This window comes from Neolamprologus brichardi, chromosome 1, assembly GCF_056152115.1.
Source record: "Neolamprologus brichardi isolate AB-2024 chromosome 1, ASM5615211v1, whole genome shotgun sequence".
NCBI lineage: Eukaryota > Metazoa > Chordata > Actinopteri > Cichliformes > Cichlidae > Neolamprologus > Neolamprologus brichardi.
This window is the reverse complement of record NC_142104.1, coordinates 12,146,103-12,163,326: the sequence shown is the minus strand read 5'-3', so window position 1 is coordinate 12,163,326 and position 17,224 is coordinate 12,146,103. Positions and strand designations below refer to the sequence as shown.

Genomic DNA, 17,224 nt, shown 5'->3' with positions numbered 1-17,224 from the left:
GTACTGTCATGTTTCCAATTTCAGTCACTGAATGTTTGAGTTTAATGTAAGCTCTACAGTGAATAACTGAAATTCTAATTTGTGTTGTGGTGGTGGAACAAGATAAAGGAACCTTTTCCTCAAGATCACCATGTGGCAGTACGTTGGTTGTCCGTAGGTTCTACACAGAACCACATCCTACTGCTAAAAAGGAAAGGAGCCAGTTGAGGTGGTTCTGTGATCTGGTTAGGATGTCTCCTGGGCGCCTCCCTTTGGAGGTTTTAGCTTAGCCCCTGTCGCACAGAAGATAGAAGTCAAAATACACAAAGCACCAATTTCTGTGTGCTATTTTTAATGTTTTTATTTATCTTCCTCCCCCTCGTGGTGAACTTCACCGTTGTTCCCTTTCCTGTAGAAACCATGCTATCTGCATGTGTCTGCTCTGCTGTGCTGGGCAGTCAGTGCACAGTATAGGTTTTTGGGGGGTTTTTTTTGGTTTTTTTGGGGGGGTCACTTTTGCACACAAACCAAACAAATTAGCAAAAACTTGCTATAAATTTACTGATTCAAGTGATAAAGGCCCCTGGTTGCATATTAATAACCCCACTGGAAGTTTAAAAGAAGTCTCAGTCTGCTTTTTGTCCATTTAACATCCTGTTGGGTAAAATTGTTGATGAAATAAAGTAAATTCCCTTTGGTGGTATTATGCATTATTGTGCATGTTACTTAGTCTTATTTCTGTGGCATTGTGTTGTGAAAATAAAAACTTCACTGATTTATGGTGTTTGCAGAAACCTTGACTTTGGATGGTCCTGTGTTCTTGGCTTAAATGCATCTGGCATCAGCTTGCCTAAAATTGTGCTGAGTAGATAATTGCTTTTCCCTGCAATGAGTTGACAGTTTGAAATATGATCAAAAACGCCTAATCTCTTAGGAAAATGATAAGTTAAAGCAACTAGCTGGCAGTCAAATGAAACAATAAAACCATTCTTTTACTTCGGGTGGTAATGCGCTCACACAATATTTACATAAGCTGTTTTAAGGACAAAATCAGCGGGCAGGAAAACCTGGAATACATTTATTATCGTTTTGTGGGTGCGTTTAACACGCTTATGCAACTTGGTCATTCATTCGACTTTATTATTATTTGCATCTGCTAAAATAAAAATCTTTTCCTCTGTTTTCTCCACAGTACATCAAGATCCCAGCTCCCACTTCAGAGTCTCCTTCTGCCCTCCGTGTCTTTTCCTTTTACTTGTCCAGCGACAGCAAAGACCAGCCACAGGCCAGCTTTGACTGCATCCATCAGTATGTGTCGAGGTATGAATCCGAAACTTATTTTCACAAGTCGAGTACTATTATCGCCACTGAATCAAGTTCCAACTTTGAGCACCATGGAAGACTAATCAAAAATCTCTTTTCCCCGTTACATTAATCAGCAAAAAATTTTGGCAAATATTTTCAATTAAAAAAAAAAGAGAACTCTTTGTTAAAGCTTCAAACTTGGCTATTCTTCTCTGGATAAGCACAGCCAAAAGTTCTCGCTTAATATGCCTGACCGAATTTGCCAGAACACACACACACACAACCCCAGTGAAACACCTGCAGACTTAAAATATGCTGCTAACATTTATGTTGGTTATTATCACTTATTAAGACCAAATAGATGTACACACAAACTAGCCAATCACATGGCAACAGCTCAGTACATTTAGGCATGTAAACTGAAGTTCAAACAGACCACCAGAATGGGGAAGAAAGCTGATTTGAGCACAACTATCTTTAGGATTTACAGAGACTGGTCAGAAAAATAAAATATACAGAGAGTGGCAATTCTCTGGATGAAAATACTTGTTGATGCCAGAGGTCAGAGGAGAATGATCAGACTGCTTTGGGTTGATATGAAGGCAACAACTCAAATAATCACTTATTACAGCAAAAGTGTGCAAAAGAGCTTCTCTGTAAGGACAACTTATCGAACCTTTAACCCCCTTATCAGCTAAGAACAAGAAACTAAAAGAAAAATAAAGGATTGCAAAAATGTTTAAACCAAGATCCATCTTGCATTGCATCAACAATTTAGGCTGGTTGGGTGAAGGCTAGCCTCAGATTCAGTCTAGAAGGAGATTTATAATACTGTTTTTTTGCTGAATCCACATTTTCAGCCCCCTTCAGTCTGGTAACTGGTTGCCTGCATACATGGCTACTGGCATCCACGTATTGTCTGAAGGTTGCAGCCCAAAAATGTTCAGAATGCAGAAGAAAATGCAAACAAAGAAGTACACCACTACCCACTTCCAGTGTGCAAATGGTTATGAAGAAGGATTGCGTATTGCTTGTGCATCATTTCTGGAGAATTTTGCAAAGTACACTTTTGAGCTTCCAGATGTGTAAGTGGTCTGATCCTCTTGTAGTGGCTCATAACCTCAGAAGACACTGTCTCCCTATGCTTGCAAATCAGAAGAGACTGTTTGCTTGCATCTTACCGTACAGACCATGGGGCACTTGTAATTTCCTGTAAATTTCTGGGCCGAACCTCTCATTACTGAGACCCGCGTTGCCTTATTTATGGAGTGGATATGCTTGGAAACTAAAGGTTATGCTCTGTTGCGGCTTCTTGGTGCCAGATGGCTAATTGTGGCCTGAACTTTAACTAGCATTGATTTCAGCCAGTTACTGCAGCCAAGAGAAACCGCACATCAGCATGACAGCAATATCTTGCTCCCGTTGGCCCCTGCATTTGTTTTGATATTTGGAGGACAGAGTGAAAGACTGGCCATTGGTCACTTATGTTATTGTATAGTGAAAATGTCTCAAATTAGCAGGAATTGCTACTTTTTTTATTTTGTTCTGTTTTTGTTCATTTTTTGGATTTTGGCAGCTCTGTAAATCTGATTTATTTGCACCATTAATGGAGCCCAGGTTCTTATTTTAACTTTTTACTTTTGGCCAAGATGATTCTTGTTTTGCAAGCATGCCGACAGGAGCCAAGTTAATCCTGGCGGTTTTTCTACATGGTCTGTCCTGCTCTGAACCAAGATATATAGCCTTTCTCACATGTCACAGGCTGCAGAGCTAAATCTAGACAGTGACATAACATACAGAACCACAGGTTTAGCCAGATTCTGCCGCAAAGCCACTTTCTGATGCAAGGGTTCTGCGCTGGCATCCTGCTTTGAGATAACTTAAAGGATGTTTTTTAAAAGCAGCAGAATGCCGTGAAGTTCAACAGCTGGCTGTTTTTTATTTTGTAGTGACGGCCGCGAGCAGCTGGAAGGTCAGGGCAGCATCCAGGACAAGATCACTGTGTGTGCCACCGATGATTCCTACCAGATGACCCGCGAGAGGATGTCGCAGGTGGAGAAGGACAGTTGGAGTCGCTCTGCCATTGAGATCAAACCTGGAGCAACACATCCAAGTAAGATTAAGCACAAGGCAGATTTTCATGTGGAAGGGCCAAATAGCTTTTTAGTTGGAGAGGGATCAGCAATTTGGATGTGGATACAAAAGAGGCTGTATAAAAACCCAAATAGAAATATAATAGCACCAATAAAAGTAAAAGGAATATTTGCCTTGAAAAATATTCCTTTATTTATTGCTTAAAGCTAAAAACCAGATACTTTCCTGTTTTTGATGTGCAATGAAACCACATGCGTAGGCCGTATTTTTGGTTATACCAAGACAAAAGCTAAGCCTTGTCTCCAATATTTAATGTTTGTCATTGTTCAAAGTCAGAAACTGTCTTTAAACTTTAATTTCAGGGAGTTTCGATTCACTGCCAGGCCCTTACCATTAATCCAACTGAAAAGTATAGTTAATGGAGCCATGTCTCTAATACAAAGATTATTGCAGAATGAGAGCTGTATGGGACGTGCAGGTTTTACTAACTATGACCTGAAAGCTACCTTCTGTGTTTTTTCCCTGTTCGCTAACCTTTGTTGCGGTTATGCAAAACTTTTTCTTGGCACTGTCCTGGACCCCCATGTCAGTGCTGAAGCTCCAGGGAAGCTGCAACTCTAGTTGGTTTAAACCAGATTACTGCATGGATTGTGTAACATCAGATCTTAAGGTGAACATGACAAAGCAGTATAAATTGTAACTCACACAGAATTTATTAGAAAGAAAGCCAAACTCTATCAAGCACATATCTGGCACACCATAAATCCGCACCCAATAATTATGACATAATTCTCCTTATTTTCATCATGATAAATGACTAATAGAAGTACATATGCATGAAGTTATCTGTTGGACTTACTTTTTCTTTTCCTGTATCGTTCCCCTACACTGACCTGCAAAGCGCAGATTAACCCGTAATGGGATTAGCACAGAGAGACGTATCTTTCACTGCTCTAACATGCCCCATCTTTCTTCACTGGAGATACAAGCAATAATCAAGGGCATCTTTACATCTAAGGACAAGTAGCTGCAAGTCTGATCTATAAATAGCAGGTCTCAGATGATATCTCGAGTAAAGTGTTTATCACTTTTTAAAAATCTGTTTATTTTATCTCAGATCTCACTGCCTTAAGATTCTTTTCTCCTTGTACCTTCCCGAGCCTTGTTCTGCTGCAGATTCCTTCCTGTAAAAAAGGGAGCTCTTTCTTCCCACAGTCGCCAGCTTGCATAGGAGATTGTCTGATTGCTGGGGTTCTCTCTCTCTAACCTCAGGAATCCACCAGGCGTGGCTGTGTTACATTCTGACCCCAGTAAAACGGTGCTTGCAATTCCACAGGATGACTCACAAAGTATTTCAGAATTGTCCCAGAAATGTATCCCTGCTTAAAATTGCACAGTTGTATTTTCTTGTCTTTTTCCCCTTTTTCCTTTTTTCTTTTAATAAAATCTGAATTAAGCTGCATAGAGCAGGTAAGGAGTAAAGACAGGAAATCAGACAAAGAAGGATGATAGATAATCTGGCCAATTTTAAAACATAAAAGACCCCTGGCAGACTAAATTGTGATTCAAAGCCATGCAAAGAACAGAACAAAACTGCACTGCAATCCGATCTCAAAGCATGCACCTGGTGTTTTCCTTGTGCAATATTGTATGTAGACTGAATTCAATTACTGCATCAACTGGAGAAAACTGTTGTTCTCAGAACTACATTTTTAGCTCCTAACACAGAAAAGGTTATCAGGTTATAGGTTTACCAGCATAAGAGGACCTTTTGAGAGATGTAGGTGTACTGTGATTGGTATAGTAGCAATACAAATAGTATTAACCTTGGTAAAACATGAGACAAGTAACCAATAACTCTTAACTATAGCCATAAAAATAAACATGCAACTTGCAAACACCAACACTAAAATCCATTCTGTCTATAACTGGACTGCAAAATATAAAAAAATTTCAAGTAAGCACTTGTGAAGCTGATTAGCGCAATCCACAATAAGGCAAAAAATATTGAGAAAACTCAGAGGCTAAAACAACAATACAAGAAAATCAAAGTTAATGTTGCATTCCTGGCCACTGGCTGGTTAATACAGTGATTCAGCTTTTCTATAAGCAATATGAATGCAAACAGATGGAAAGAAAGGAGAGTATGAAGTTCAACGAGGAGCTCTTCAGGTAGTTCTCAAAACTGCTTGATGCAAAACAGGCTTCTGTTTTGCCACCTGCAATAAAATGTGAAATATCCTGCTTTTTATAAGCCCGCTCCTCGAGGCATACAAAGTATTTATAATTAGATGTTGATTTGATTCATTAACATAATGTGTGTATCTTTTGAGGTAATGTCATCCAAGTTAATCCATCCTAAATCACAGGCGGACTGATGCATCATCGTAGATCTTGTTCTTTTACTTTGTGTTCAGGTAAATGTGTCAAGTACCAGAAGAGGCCAGGCCCACTCCCTGCCTCAGACAGCAGCTTCTCCAAGTACTCTGTGAATAACCGGAGGAATGGCAGTATGGCGACCTCAATGCAGAAGCCCCTGAAGGATCGCATCGTCCACCTACTGGCTCTCAAACCCTACAGAAAACCAGAGCTGCTGCTGTGGCTGGAAAGAGAAAGAGCAAGCCCCAAAGATAAGGCCGAGCTGGGTGCCATACTGGAGGAGGTACTTAGACACACTGTTTGTAGACAAAATGTACAAAAACTGAAGCAACTGCATCCATGCAGAGACCACAGAGTGTAAAAAAAGGATTTAGCCACTGCAGTGTCATCATGTTGGTTTTCTGGATCCAAAAGGGGATTTCTCGGTAAGAAAGCTGCACCCATTAACTCTGTGGATGCACTGTTCAGACAAAGATATATTTTGTAGTACAAAACTAGTATAATACAAATTGACTCACCATAACTGAAGTAATAACTTGGATAATGCGTACCACACAGGAGGCCATACTGTTTGTTCATTAAAATGCTCTAAAACGCTCTAACAGCAGGGTTTAGAGTTCCCTTTGACCACCACCAGTAGGCAACAGGTGAAGTGTCTCGCCCAAGGACACAACAACCGAGACTGTCCAAGCCGGGGCTCGAACCGGCAACCTTCCGATTACAAGGCGAACTCCCAGCTCTTGAGCCACGATCGCCCCGGACAGCTGGTGGTTTCAATTACCAGTAAACAACGATGCAGTGGTTACTTCCATCTTTTATATACAGTGTATGGTTTTTACTTGAAGCCATCATGACCTTGAAAATGCATAACTCCTACAGATTGTCCCAAAGGGGGAAAATGAGTGTAGAGACAAACATTTATTTCCCTTAATCATCATGTAAACATGTTTGCACCGGTTGCTGCTTGGCACACACGCGTGCCTAACGCAGCATCTCATGCATATATTGTTTTTCAAATGTAGACTTTGTACATTATACTCCCTGAACATCCTTAAACACCCCTAATTGTCATTATATAAAACTTTAAAAAACACACTATGGTTTTGCACATTATACCAAGACAACAGTGATTTACATTGCCAGCCAAGCAAATGTGCTTGTGTTGGCTCTGTTTTTGCACACTGTATATGGCCATTGCCTGACATTCAACGAATATCACATTGTGAAAATCAAGTATGTGTTTCCCTACTATATTTAACATTTAAAAAAAACAATACATTTTGACACTGTCAGAGTGTCTGAAAGGCACTTAAAAGCTCTGAACAACACAGATCTGTGGTAATGTGTGTGCTGACAGAGACCAGGACCGTTTGTGCTTTAATCAAAGCCGGGATCTAATTTTAAGAAGTTTCTTTTGCTTTCCTGTAAATATTTTTGAGTTATTCCTAAGTGATGTTTGTTTGTGTGTTTTGCAGGCCTTCTGCTAGTTGATGTCTGTACACGCATGTGGTTCTTGTCTCACTGCGTAAGAGTAATTAGGTCGCTGCTGTAATTGTGTCTTCAGAGATTGTTTGCTATTGGGCAGACTCCTCTGTCTGGAGGCTTCAGAAAGATAGATGTCTTTAGAGAATGTGAGGGGAAAAAATCTGGGACGCTCGGATGGAAACGGAAACGCTGAGAAAGTGTTGTTGCTTTTCAAGAATGTGGATGTTTCGGGTTTAGCACATAATGGATCCAGGTAGTGGCAGCTTTTGTGTTTTTAAGTTTCTGAGTAGTCTTTTTATTTATTTTTCTACCATTTCATATTTTATTATCCCAATCGAAACAAGTTTGCAAGAAGCCCAACTTACTGACAAATTAGTCGGCGGAATATAAGATACGTTGATATCGATTGCTATTACATATGTGAGGATATGTTAAAAATAAAAAAGAGGTTTGGTATATTTTAAGGATTAAAAATTACCACAAAGATAATTTTTAACCCTTTTTGATGTTTTTGTTGTAATCAAGTCGGCATTCATTGCTAATGGCTTCTCAATCACAAGTCAATACCAGTTTTCCACATTATACTCTTTTTTTTCCCTTTTTTTTTTGACAGCTAGAATGACTAAAATATGTAAAATGGACTTAATGTTTCATCCAATATGATTCAAAATGAGTGATTGAACCCATAAATCCTCGAGGAAGGCATTTAGAGGTCAGCACTGAGATTCTGTATGACTGAGAGTGTTTTTGCAACCACAGCTATCATCATGAATCCAAGGTTAAGGCACTTATGACTTGGCTACTCTTGTGACCAAGAAACCACCCTCATCTTTTATTCCAATCATCTGCATGGTGCTTTCTGTCACTGCAGTGGGTGTGCTTGAATGGCAGAATCCTGTCGCCATAACGGATTGAAGGCAGCAGCTTTGTATTCTCTGCAAAAGGCTTAAAAGAAATAAAGGTGTTGGCTACTTTTCCTGAGAAAGGATGTTCCTCACTTTTACATGACTGATCAGATGAAAGAAGTGTGTCTGAGAGATTTGTTGCATGAGGACATTAAATGAGGCATATGCCTGGTCAGAAAGGGCTCCAACCTTCCTAACAGTAACAGCCAGAGCCTGTATGACTGAGATTTTTAGCCAAAATACAATGACTTAAATTCTGTCTTAATTAAGAAGTAGAAATGTGTGCGTCATCCAGGAAAAAATAACCTCTTATTCCCTACTTTCTAACCACTTTCTGGCAAACAAATTTGATGACTAACTGTTGAACATATGGCAATATTTAACTGCTATTGAAGCAGATGCTTTCCTCTGGGGCTGGTGGAGACCAAAAACAGAGCTAAAAACGGTGAATGTCACATTAAAATTCCCCATTTGGCATGGAGTAACTAATAAATAACATTTTTTCTAACTTTAATAGGAATTTGAATTAACATTGTGTGTTGTGTGATATTTCTTTAGGTGGCCAAATTGAACCCCAAAGACAGCAGCTACTCACTGAGAGATGACTTCTACAGGCATGTGCAGAGAGACTGGCCAGGCTACAACGAGGAGGAGAAGCAGCTTGTCAGCCGGCTGCTGGCCAGGTGGGCTAGAGGCAGGGGGTCCCATATGGATGCAAGTTATGCGCTCTCATTAAACAGCTTGTTTTTGTGTAACGTGCTGTACGTAAACGTGCCCTTTCACTTTTATGCCTGATATATCTTATTTATTAATTCCCCGGTGGTACTGGTGTTAGCTCATAAATAACAAGATGATGACTGAATCACTGAAACTTCATTTTGCACTTGTTATTCGCCGCATTAGAAAAGTAAGGTCTCCTGCACATCTTCTTTCACTCCCACATGTTTCTGTATAGGTGCTAGTCAGCCCTCAGAGGCAGACCTTGTGTGTCCTTGCTAGACAGAGAATCTTTTCCACCTTTAAGCTTGGCCTTATTCGGGCTTCTGTAAACCAGCAAGACTAGGTGTTTATGAAATTCCCAAAGGTGCTTTGGTTGTGTCTGATTGCTTTGTTCTCTCTTTCTGTTTGATAGGAAGTTGCAGCCACATATTGGCAACCAGTCGCGAAATCCTCAACCAAACCCATCAGTACTGAGGACGTCAGAGGATCAAAGCATAGCAAAAAATCCTGCAGTGGTAAATAACTGTATTGTTCTCCATTTACCTTTCAGTATGTGTGAAAGTGGTTGATGTGGTTCTGAACGGATGTTCCTTTGTTACGTCAGTGTAAATGAGTGCCCTTTGCCCTCTAGTCTTTACCTTTGTCTGCTGGAATTAAAGTTTATTCATGAAGTTTGTATGAAAATGTTTCAGAGATGTATTTCTTGTCTTTCCCTGTCTGTTTCCCTAGAAACGCCCTGTGCCTTTTGACTCACAGGAAAGACTAGCAGCTAAGAGACAAAAACTCACAGACCAGAGGTTACAACAGCAGCCAGCTGTAAACGGACTCTTAAACAATAAAGGAGGACACGATGATGCAACTCCTACCCTTAACCCAAGTTTCCACACAAAGACTGAGTTTCAAAGGACAGATAACCATACTGATAGCCAAAATGGTTTACCAGGGAGCCATAATTCCTTTCCTCTAATGCACAAACGATCTAGCACTTCTGACACGCCTGTTTCAGAGACCAGGGAGCAAGAACCCAAAGTAAGCAGCCTCCAGCCAACCCAGCGTGACTCCAACTGTGCTCAGCCACAGCTCGCCAACAGCCAACACAGAAAGAAGAAATCGAAAAAGCACAAGGACAAGGAGCGCGAGAAATTGAAAGACGACCATAGGACTGACTGGTTAAAGACAAATAATGAGCTCGAGAAGAATCCAGACAAACTTGACAGTAAGGCCTTTTCCTCCCTGTGTATTTAAAAAAAAAAAAAAAAACAACTAAAAAACATCTTGTAATGTTTTCCAGATTATTAAGTCAGTGATTGTAGTTTTGCTTTTTCATCCAACATTCCCCCAAATTCCTGTCAGCTGGATTTAAATGCCCCTTCATCATTGCTGCCTCTCGTGTTAAATTAAACTACTTCCCGTTTATTTTGGCACTGGCGCTGTTTTGTCCATTTAAATCCAACTAGATAGTCGTATTAGCAAAAAGTTAAACAGGTATACCTAATAAATGGGCAGGTGAGTGCATGTGAAGTCCTCCTTGCAACCCAGTGCTGTATCAGCACAGTATTATCTCATGACTGTATGTGCTTCCTGAAGCTCTCCCTCTTGAGTCCTCAGTGTGTTATGTGGCTGACTGACTCGACAACAGCTTGGGTCTCTAAGCCTAGAGGTCTCCTGACACCCACAGGCTCTTAGCTAGTCTGAACAGAGGCAGAGATGAACACACACACACACACAAACACACACACAGACACACTGTGGCTTTTAGCAAAACAAAAAACACATTGCTTAATATTCAGACAATGGCAAAGATCCACATGGATGACTGTACTGATTCGACTGCAGCTAATGATATTGTCTTTTTCTTACGTTCTTGCTCCAGATCCTGACATAACAAATACTGTGGTTTCTGAGGAGAAGCCAGATTATGTGCTGTAAGTCTGAACATGTTTTTAAGTTATTTTTCCATGACCTGCTAGAATCTTTTGCATTTGTTTAAATGAAGTAGATGACAAGGATTCAAGAACAAACTGTGTAGGGTGATATTGTAGGCTTGTGCTACCATCTCGTGGCAGAAAGAGGTACTACACAAGAAGTAAACAAAATTAGGGAAATAGGCAGTTTAGAAATTTGCATAAAAAATATTGTGATTGTATCTCTAGGAAAGAATTCATATGGAAGAGTGTCTCTTGAAGGCTCAATGTTGCATAAGATTATTTCTATCTTCTGTGGTGGTCCTTACATTATCACACACTATGTTTCTGTGTCTACTTATAGAAAATACAGCCCCATAGCAAGTTTAGAGCAACGTGAGCAGTACCAGGAGGATTTCTGCGCCGAGTACGATGAGTACAAAGACCTCCATTCCCGGATTGCCACCATAACTCACATGTTTGTTCAGCTGGGCTCTAAAATCAAGAGCCTGTCCCCTGGTACTCAAGAATATAAGGTACATGATATATGCAGATATGCAAGTGCTCAGTTTGGACTGTTATTCTCTATGTGGAAACTAATATGAACAACTTTGTGTTTTGTACCATTTAGACAATGGAAGACCAAATACTAGAAAAGTACAAGAAGTATCGCAAGGTAAGGCAGACACATTGAAGTTGTTTTTCTTGTAGTTCACATATTTGAGATTTATTTCAGATTTATCATCTATTGCTCCTCTTTTTTTGTGCTCTTATAGTCTTAAATGTACATTTCAACGCTTAAATAGCTTGATTTTTTTAAGCAATTAAATTCTGTGAAAGCTTGTTTTATTAAACAGCGAGTAGTTAACCTAAACTAAACAAAGACAATCGTTAAGATTGAACCTCAATATGTTAGTGGTTGAGAAAGAAATTGTTTTATTTATTGTTTATTTTTTATTTATTTGAGAGAATGTGGATTGTATGGTGTAGGCTGGCACTAGTTTAACAAGATTTTTTGCAGTTGCTCTATTTAGGATTTCCACCTGTCTACTATGTAAGTTATGTAGGCATGAACATAGAGGAAAACCATGTAAAACTCTTTTAATAATACACTTTTTTTTTTGTTGTCTCCACAGAAGTTTCCCGGTTACCGGGAAGAAAAGAAACGCTGCGAGTATCTCCACGAAAAACTTTCCTATATCAAGCAGCTCATCATGGACTATGACGTCTCTAAAGCTTCCTCGTAGCAGATTTTCATATATGCATACACAAACAGAGTGTCAAACAGAGTTTTTATATGGTGAAAAGGTTTTGTATGAAAAAGGCAGACACTATTGCAGACCACAAATGATGCCCTGAGCGTTGGTGATATTAAATATATAGCAGATTTCTATTGCGGTCTTTTAGTTGTGTAGTTATGACTTCTTTAAAGATATCTCATGGATTTAAGAAGTCAGAGGGAGAGGCAAAGAGAGAGTCTTGGCACTAATGAGGACTGTGAACCTCACTTTGCCAAGATGGATACATTTCCTAAAACCTTCTGTCAGCCAGACTCGCTGTCAGACATTTGAATTGAAATATATCAAAGGTAGAAGTGACTTTAACTTATTCCCTTTGTTTTTGAGACTTGCTCAGTCAAATGTTTTTCACTCTCTTTTTTTTTAACATTTAAAGATTTAAATAAGCAGCATAAAAGAGACACTACTGTTCAGGTTCTTATCAAAGCACCCTAATTTGCGATTAATGACAGAAGCTGTGCACTGCAAAGAAAAAGAAAATGAAACGATTTAAATACTTTTTTCAGATTTATCCTTTATGTCTTATTGTGCAAAGTGAGTGAGATTTTTCCCCCCTCTTTTTCCACCTGCAGTGCTTCAGGCATTTATCTTGGAGGAAGGGATGTTTTAGAGTTCTGCATTACATTTGTTCTGTACTGGAAATAAGTGGAATAATTGTCAATCTGTGGCAAAACAAAAAGTCATGTAAGATAATGACATTTTGCGATGCAGCCAGTAAGAGGTTCCTGCTGTTTAGCTGGAGTCAGCTGGTTTCTTACTTTTTATGAAGTATGCGATCTTCACATTTCACACACTAAATTGATTCGGGCTCATTTTGAAAGCTGCTGAATCCAACGAGCAAAAACTTGTTCTCAATTACCTGGTTGAACATGTTAAGAGCTTCAGGTTCACATGAAACTTACTGCAATAAGTCGATATGTGCCGTATTTATAAAGTATTTATTAAGTACACTCCCTTTCTTTTGCTAAACTGACCAAAATGCTCAGACGTCATTAATAAGCAAGCAGCAAGTCTAGTTTAAAGTATTTAAACCTACTGGAAAGAAGTGTCTTTGTCTCTTTTTACATAGAACTACTGATGTATTTATTTTGAAAGGATTTTCTTCATTCCTGTGTCGCTGGTCTCCACGGATCGTGGTAGCCGGTCTTGGTAGATCTAAGTGTTTGTATCCAAGCAAGAGAGGGAAAAGTTGTAGATGAAAGTATCATAACTTACTGTGTGTTTTGTCTCTGCAGCCCCAAAGGACTCTCAATATTAAAAGATTGATATAGCTACAGAAGGTCTTGGTAGCAGTGAATAGACACGTCACCTAACTCTCCGGCTATGTTTGAAACCATTCACTTGTACACTATAAAAATAGATTTAAAAAAAGAATGAGGCACATAGCAAACCTGTTACTTTAAACTTCAGTGCTGCTGTGAACATTTTTATATCACAATGGCAAAAACTACTTTATTTTTTTCATGAATTGGCACATTGATGTGGCAAGGATATTGGAAAGTTGTGTGGGGTCAGTTATGATCCTGGAAATCTGTGCAAGGTTTTCAACATCATGGGGTTTGATTTATTGTAATTTTCCACTTCTAAGTACTACATCGTGGTGTTTTGTAGTGAGCCATGGCTCATAGAGACAAAGCAACTAGGTTTACTGCAGCAGAAGCCTTGATGCAATAAAATCAGCTCAGTTAGATGAAAACGGTTAAATGAACAGAACAGTTTGCATTCATTTTCGTAGGCACACTTGTTCAACTCATTTTTAAAGACCAAATTAGCCAATCACATGGCAGCAACTCAATGCATTTAGGCATGTAGGCAAGACGACCTGCTGAAGTTCAAACCAAGCATCAGAATGGGGAAGAAAGGTGATTAAGTGCCTTTGAAGTTGGCGCGGTTGTTTGTGCTAGAATCCCAGCTGGTCTGTGCATTTCAGAAACTGCTGACCTGCTGGGATTTTTCCCACACCGCCAACTCCATGGTTTACAGACAATGGTCCAAAAAAAGAGAAAATATCCAGTGAGCGGCTGTTCTCTGGGCAAAAATGCTTTGATGTCACAGGAGAATAACCAGACTGATTCAGGCTGACAGGAAGGCAACAGTAACCACTTCTTAAAACTGAGATATGCAGTTTGAACATTGCAGCAGAATGCCACACTGTTTGGCACTCCTGTCAACTAAGAACATGCTACAGTTTCGGCACACTCACCAAAATTGGGGAAAAAAAGACTGAAAAAATGTTACTCAGTCTGAGGAGTCTTCATTTCAGCTGTTACACTCAGATAGTGGGGACAGAATTTGGTATTTTCTCGGCACACTTTGGCCCCTTACCACACGAGCATCGTTTAAATAATGATAAATGACCATTAGGATAAGGTGACCTGTCACGACGTTCAAATCATCTCAAACTGGTTTTTCAACACGACAACGAGTTCACTATATTCAAATGAGCTCCACAGCCACTACATTACAATTGAATAGAGCACCTTTGAGATACAGTGGATTAAGAAATCCACATCGTGGATGTGCAGGTGACGAATCTGCAGCAGCTGTGTCATGTCAATCATGTCAATATGGACCAAAATCTGAGGAATGTTTTCAGCATGTTCCGAAGGCAAACAGGGGTCCAGCCCATGCTAGCCAGATATACCTAATGAACTGTCCGCGTAGGTACGATGAACATAAATGCCGTCATTAAAGAAGTATTCCTGTGTAAACTGGATAATTAACCCCACAAAGTCATTTTACTTATGAGAAAAGTGCACCTTTATGAGGGTTGATGTTCATATTGTGTTGCTTTTTTTTTGGCTTATTAGAAAATAAAAGTAGTTAACTGAGGATGTTTTATAGTGTACAGTGACTGGTTTCAAGAAGCTGCCACTATATTGGTAAAATGTGTGCATTTGCTAACTTACTATATGTTGTAGTATTTAGGTATTTTACGCTTGGAGAGCTGATTCTCAACTTTTAATCAGTGCCTATTCAGAGTGTATTTGTCCATTGTGGCTGCAGCTTTTGTATTGAATGTCATTACACAGTCATTGACATAGAAGCCTTAAGGATACTTGTATAGTCTTCAAACTGCCAATATCAAGATGGTCATTATCCATACACACTCATCTGTTATCTGCCTTATTGCCACTGTTTGCTGTTTAAAACTGTTTAAATGATTGCCAACAGTGGCTTTCTGTATTCTTAATGTAATTTAACGTTCTCTGTTTCCTGTGATGACATTGCTTACTCATTTGTTGCATTTGTAATCCTTCTGGTACATTTTTGCTTTATACATCACTGAGGTAAATGTGCAGGCATTCGCCATTAAGAATAACACTTATATATTTCTAATGCTGCCGATATTCCTGTTGACACCCTGTTTTACTTTCTGAGCACACAGAGTAGTTTGATTTGAAAATTTGCCTTTTAGTGATTTCGGCCATATTTCAAGCACAAAAAGCCCAATCTTAAAAGTAACAATTGACGAACAAGTGGTAATTATGAAAAGATTTATAGAAAGAAAGGAATTGATGTGTCAGATTATTGATGGAAAACCATAATTATATTTGGATTGTTGTGATTAAGAGGGTATGATTATATTTGGGCGATTGAGCAGGATAAAAGTATCACCAACGATGAAGACCCAGAGAGGAGCGTATGCATTATGAACTGCATTTTACAGTTGTGTACTTTCTCTTCTTCTATTGTGCAAATTTCAAACAAATAAAACCATCAAAGAGATCTATAACCACAGACATTTTTCTTTGTATATCGCTCTTATTTTTTTTTGTGCACACAGCAATCATGTTTTCTTTATGCACACAGGCACCCTCATATACAGGTATAAGTAGAAGCCAAGAAATTATTGTATAAGACATTTTATTATCTGTTTTATAAAGGGCTAAACAACAATGTTGTCAGTTTGTGATAAAAATCCATTTGCAGATGATTATCCTGCAGCAAGAGAGTTTTCCTTTATCAAAAGTGTAAGAACTGCAAACTTTAAAACTTAAAATAAAGTGTCAAATGTAAAGAATGGGCTAAATCAAGATCTTTAAAATTCAAGCTTTTAGATCCTGAATAATAATATGTTTTGTTTCCTTAATTGTTAAAGCGAAGGCCAGCTGTGGCTGGCTATAAAATCAGTGCAATTTCATATCATTATAATGCTTCACATGCATGAAACAGTCCTATTAATTTTGTGTTTTGGTATACTTGGAGGATAATTGTAAACTGTATAATAAAGATGGTTATAGCATGCGTTTTGAAAGCCACATTCATTTTATTATAATTGCTGCATTTTTGCCTGTTTAGCTGGAAGTTACCATATTTGAGAATGTAGGTTAAGTCATCAGCTAACACTAGTAACTGTGGTTAGCAAGCTGCATTGATAAACTGTACAGATGCAGTGCCTGAATACACACATCTGCTACTTACTGCAAAGATACAGACTAACTCTGGTATCCAGATGGATGAGATCTGAAAACATTCACAGAGTTGCAAGGCGAGACTTGAGGTACAAAACACTATTTTATGTACTGTTAACTACCATGTTATAAAAGGAGAACAACAGAAGACCATCAGCTTGTCTCTATGTTGACCTCATCCCAGTATCATTCTCCAACTTGCAATGAAAAACACAGACCAGTTCAGTTAAGTTTTGGCTGCTTATTCATGTGTGCTGGGTTGAGCGGGTTAAGTAGTTGCAAGACTGACATGCTTGAAGAGTTCTATTAAAATGATAGCACAAAAGAAATACTGTTGATGACTGCTGCTGTGATTTTGTGTTATATAAATAAAATTGGGAGCGACCACCAGAGAAACTGCACTCGTTGGTATTATAATTGGTTTGAATTTTTAGCTGCAGAGGTTGCTGCTTAGTGCAAAAAAATGTGTCTTTAATGTGTGTAATCTTTCTATACATCATGCAGATGTTGGCACTTGCAGTAGGCAAAGATTGGTCCACTCGTCTAACAGGAGAGGGGCAACAGATAAATATGCATATGCTATAAGAAAAGTATGATTTTGAGAAACAGAAACCCTTAAACCACATGGAATAACATTCAAAGATAAATGAGAAAGAGAGAGTCCTCCTCAGTATGTCATTTATAAATACAGGTATGTCTAGCCATCCGTTACTGTTACATCATGCAGAGCTATCACAGTA

At 39.0% G+C, this 17,224-nt stretch overlaps 1 protein-coding gene across 1 annotated transcript in view; it reads left to right on the top strand.

The window, feature by feature from the left end:
- LOC102798071 (RNA polymerase II elongation factor ELL-like) overlaps positions 1-14,636 on the top strand; it is a 36,449-nt gene extending 21,813 nt beyond the window's left edge. Inside the window, exons 3-12 of the mRNA XM_006779844.2 lie at positions 1,172-1,299; positions 3,234-3,397; positions 5,796-6,040; positions 8,706-8,830; positions 9,280-9,382; positions 9,597-10,083; positions 10,741-10,792; positions 11,136-11,307; positions 11,403-11,447; positions 11,908-14,636. Of these exons, the coding sequence (XP_006779907.2) occupies positions 1,172-1,299; positions 3,234-3,397; positions 5,796-6,040; positions 8,706-8,830; positions 9,280-9,382; positions 9,597-10,083; positions 10,741-10,792; positions 11,136-11,307; positions 11,403-11,447; positions 11,908-12,018 (1,632 nt within the window). The 3' untranslated portion in view covers positions 12,019-14,636. The remainder of the gene's footprint in view (positions 1-1,171; positions 1,300-3,233; positions 3,398-5,795; positions 6,041-8,705; positions 8,831-9,279; positions 9,383-9,596; positions 10,084-10,740; positions 10,793-11,135; positions 11,308-11,402; positions 11,448-11,907) is intronic.
- The last annotated feature ends 2,588 nt before the right edge of the window (positions 14,637-17,224 follow it).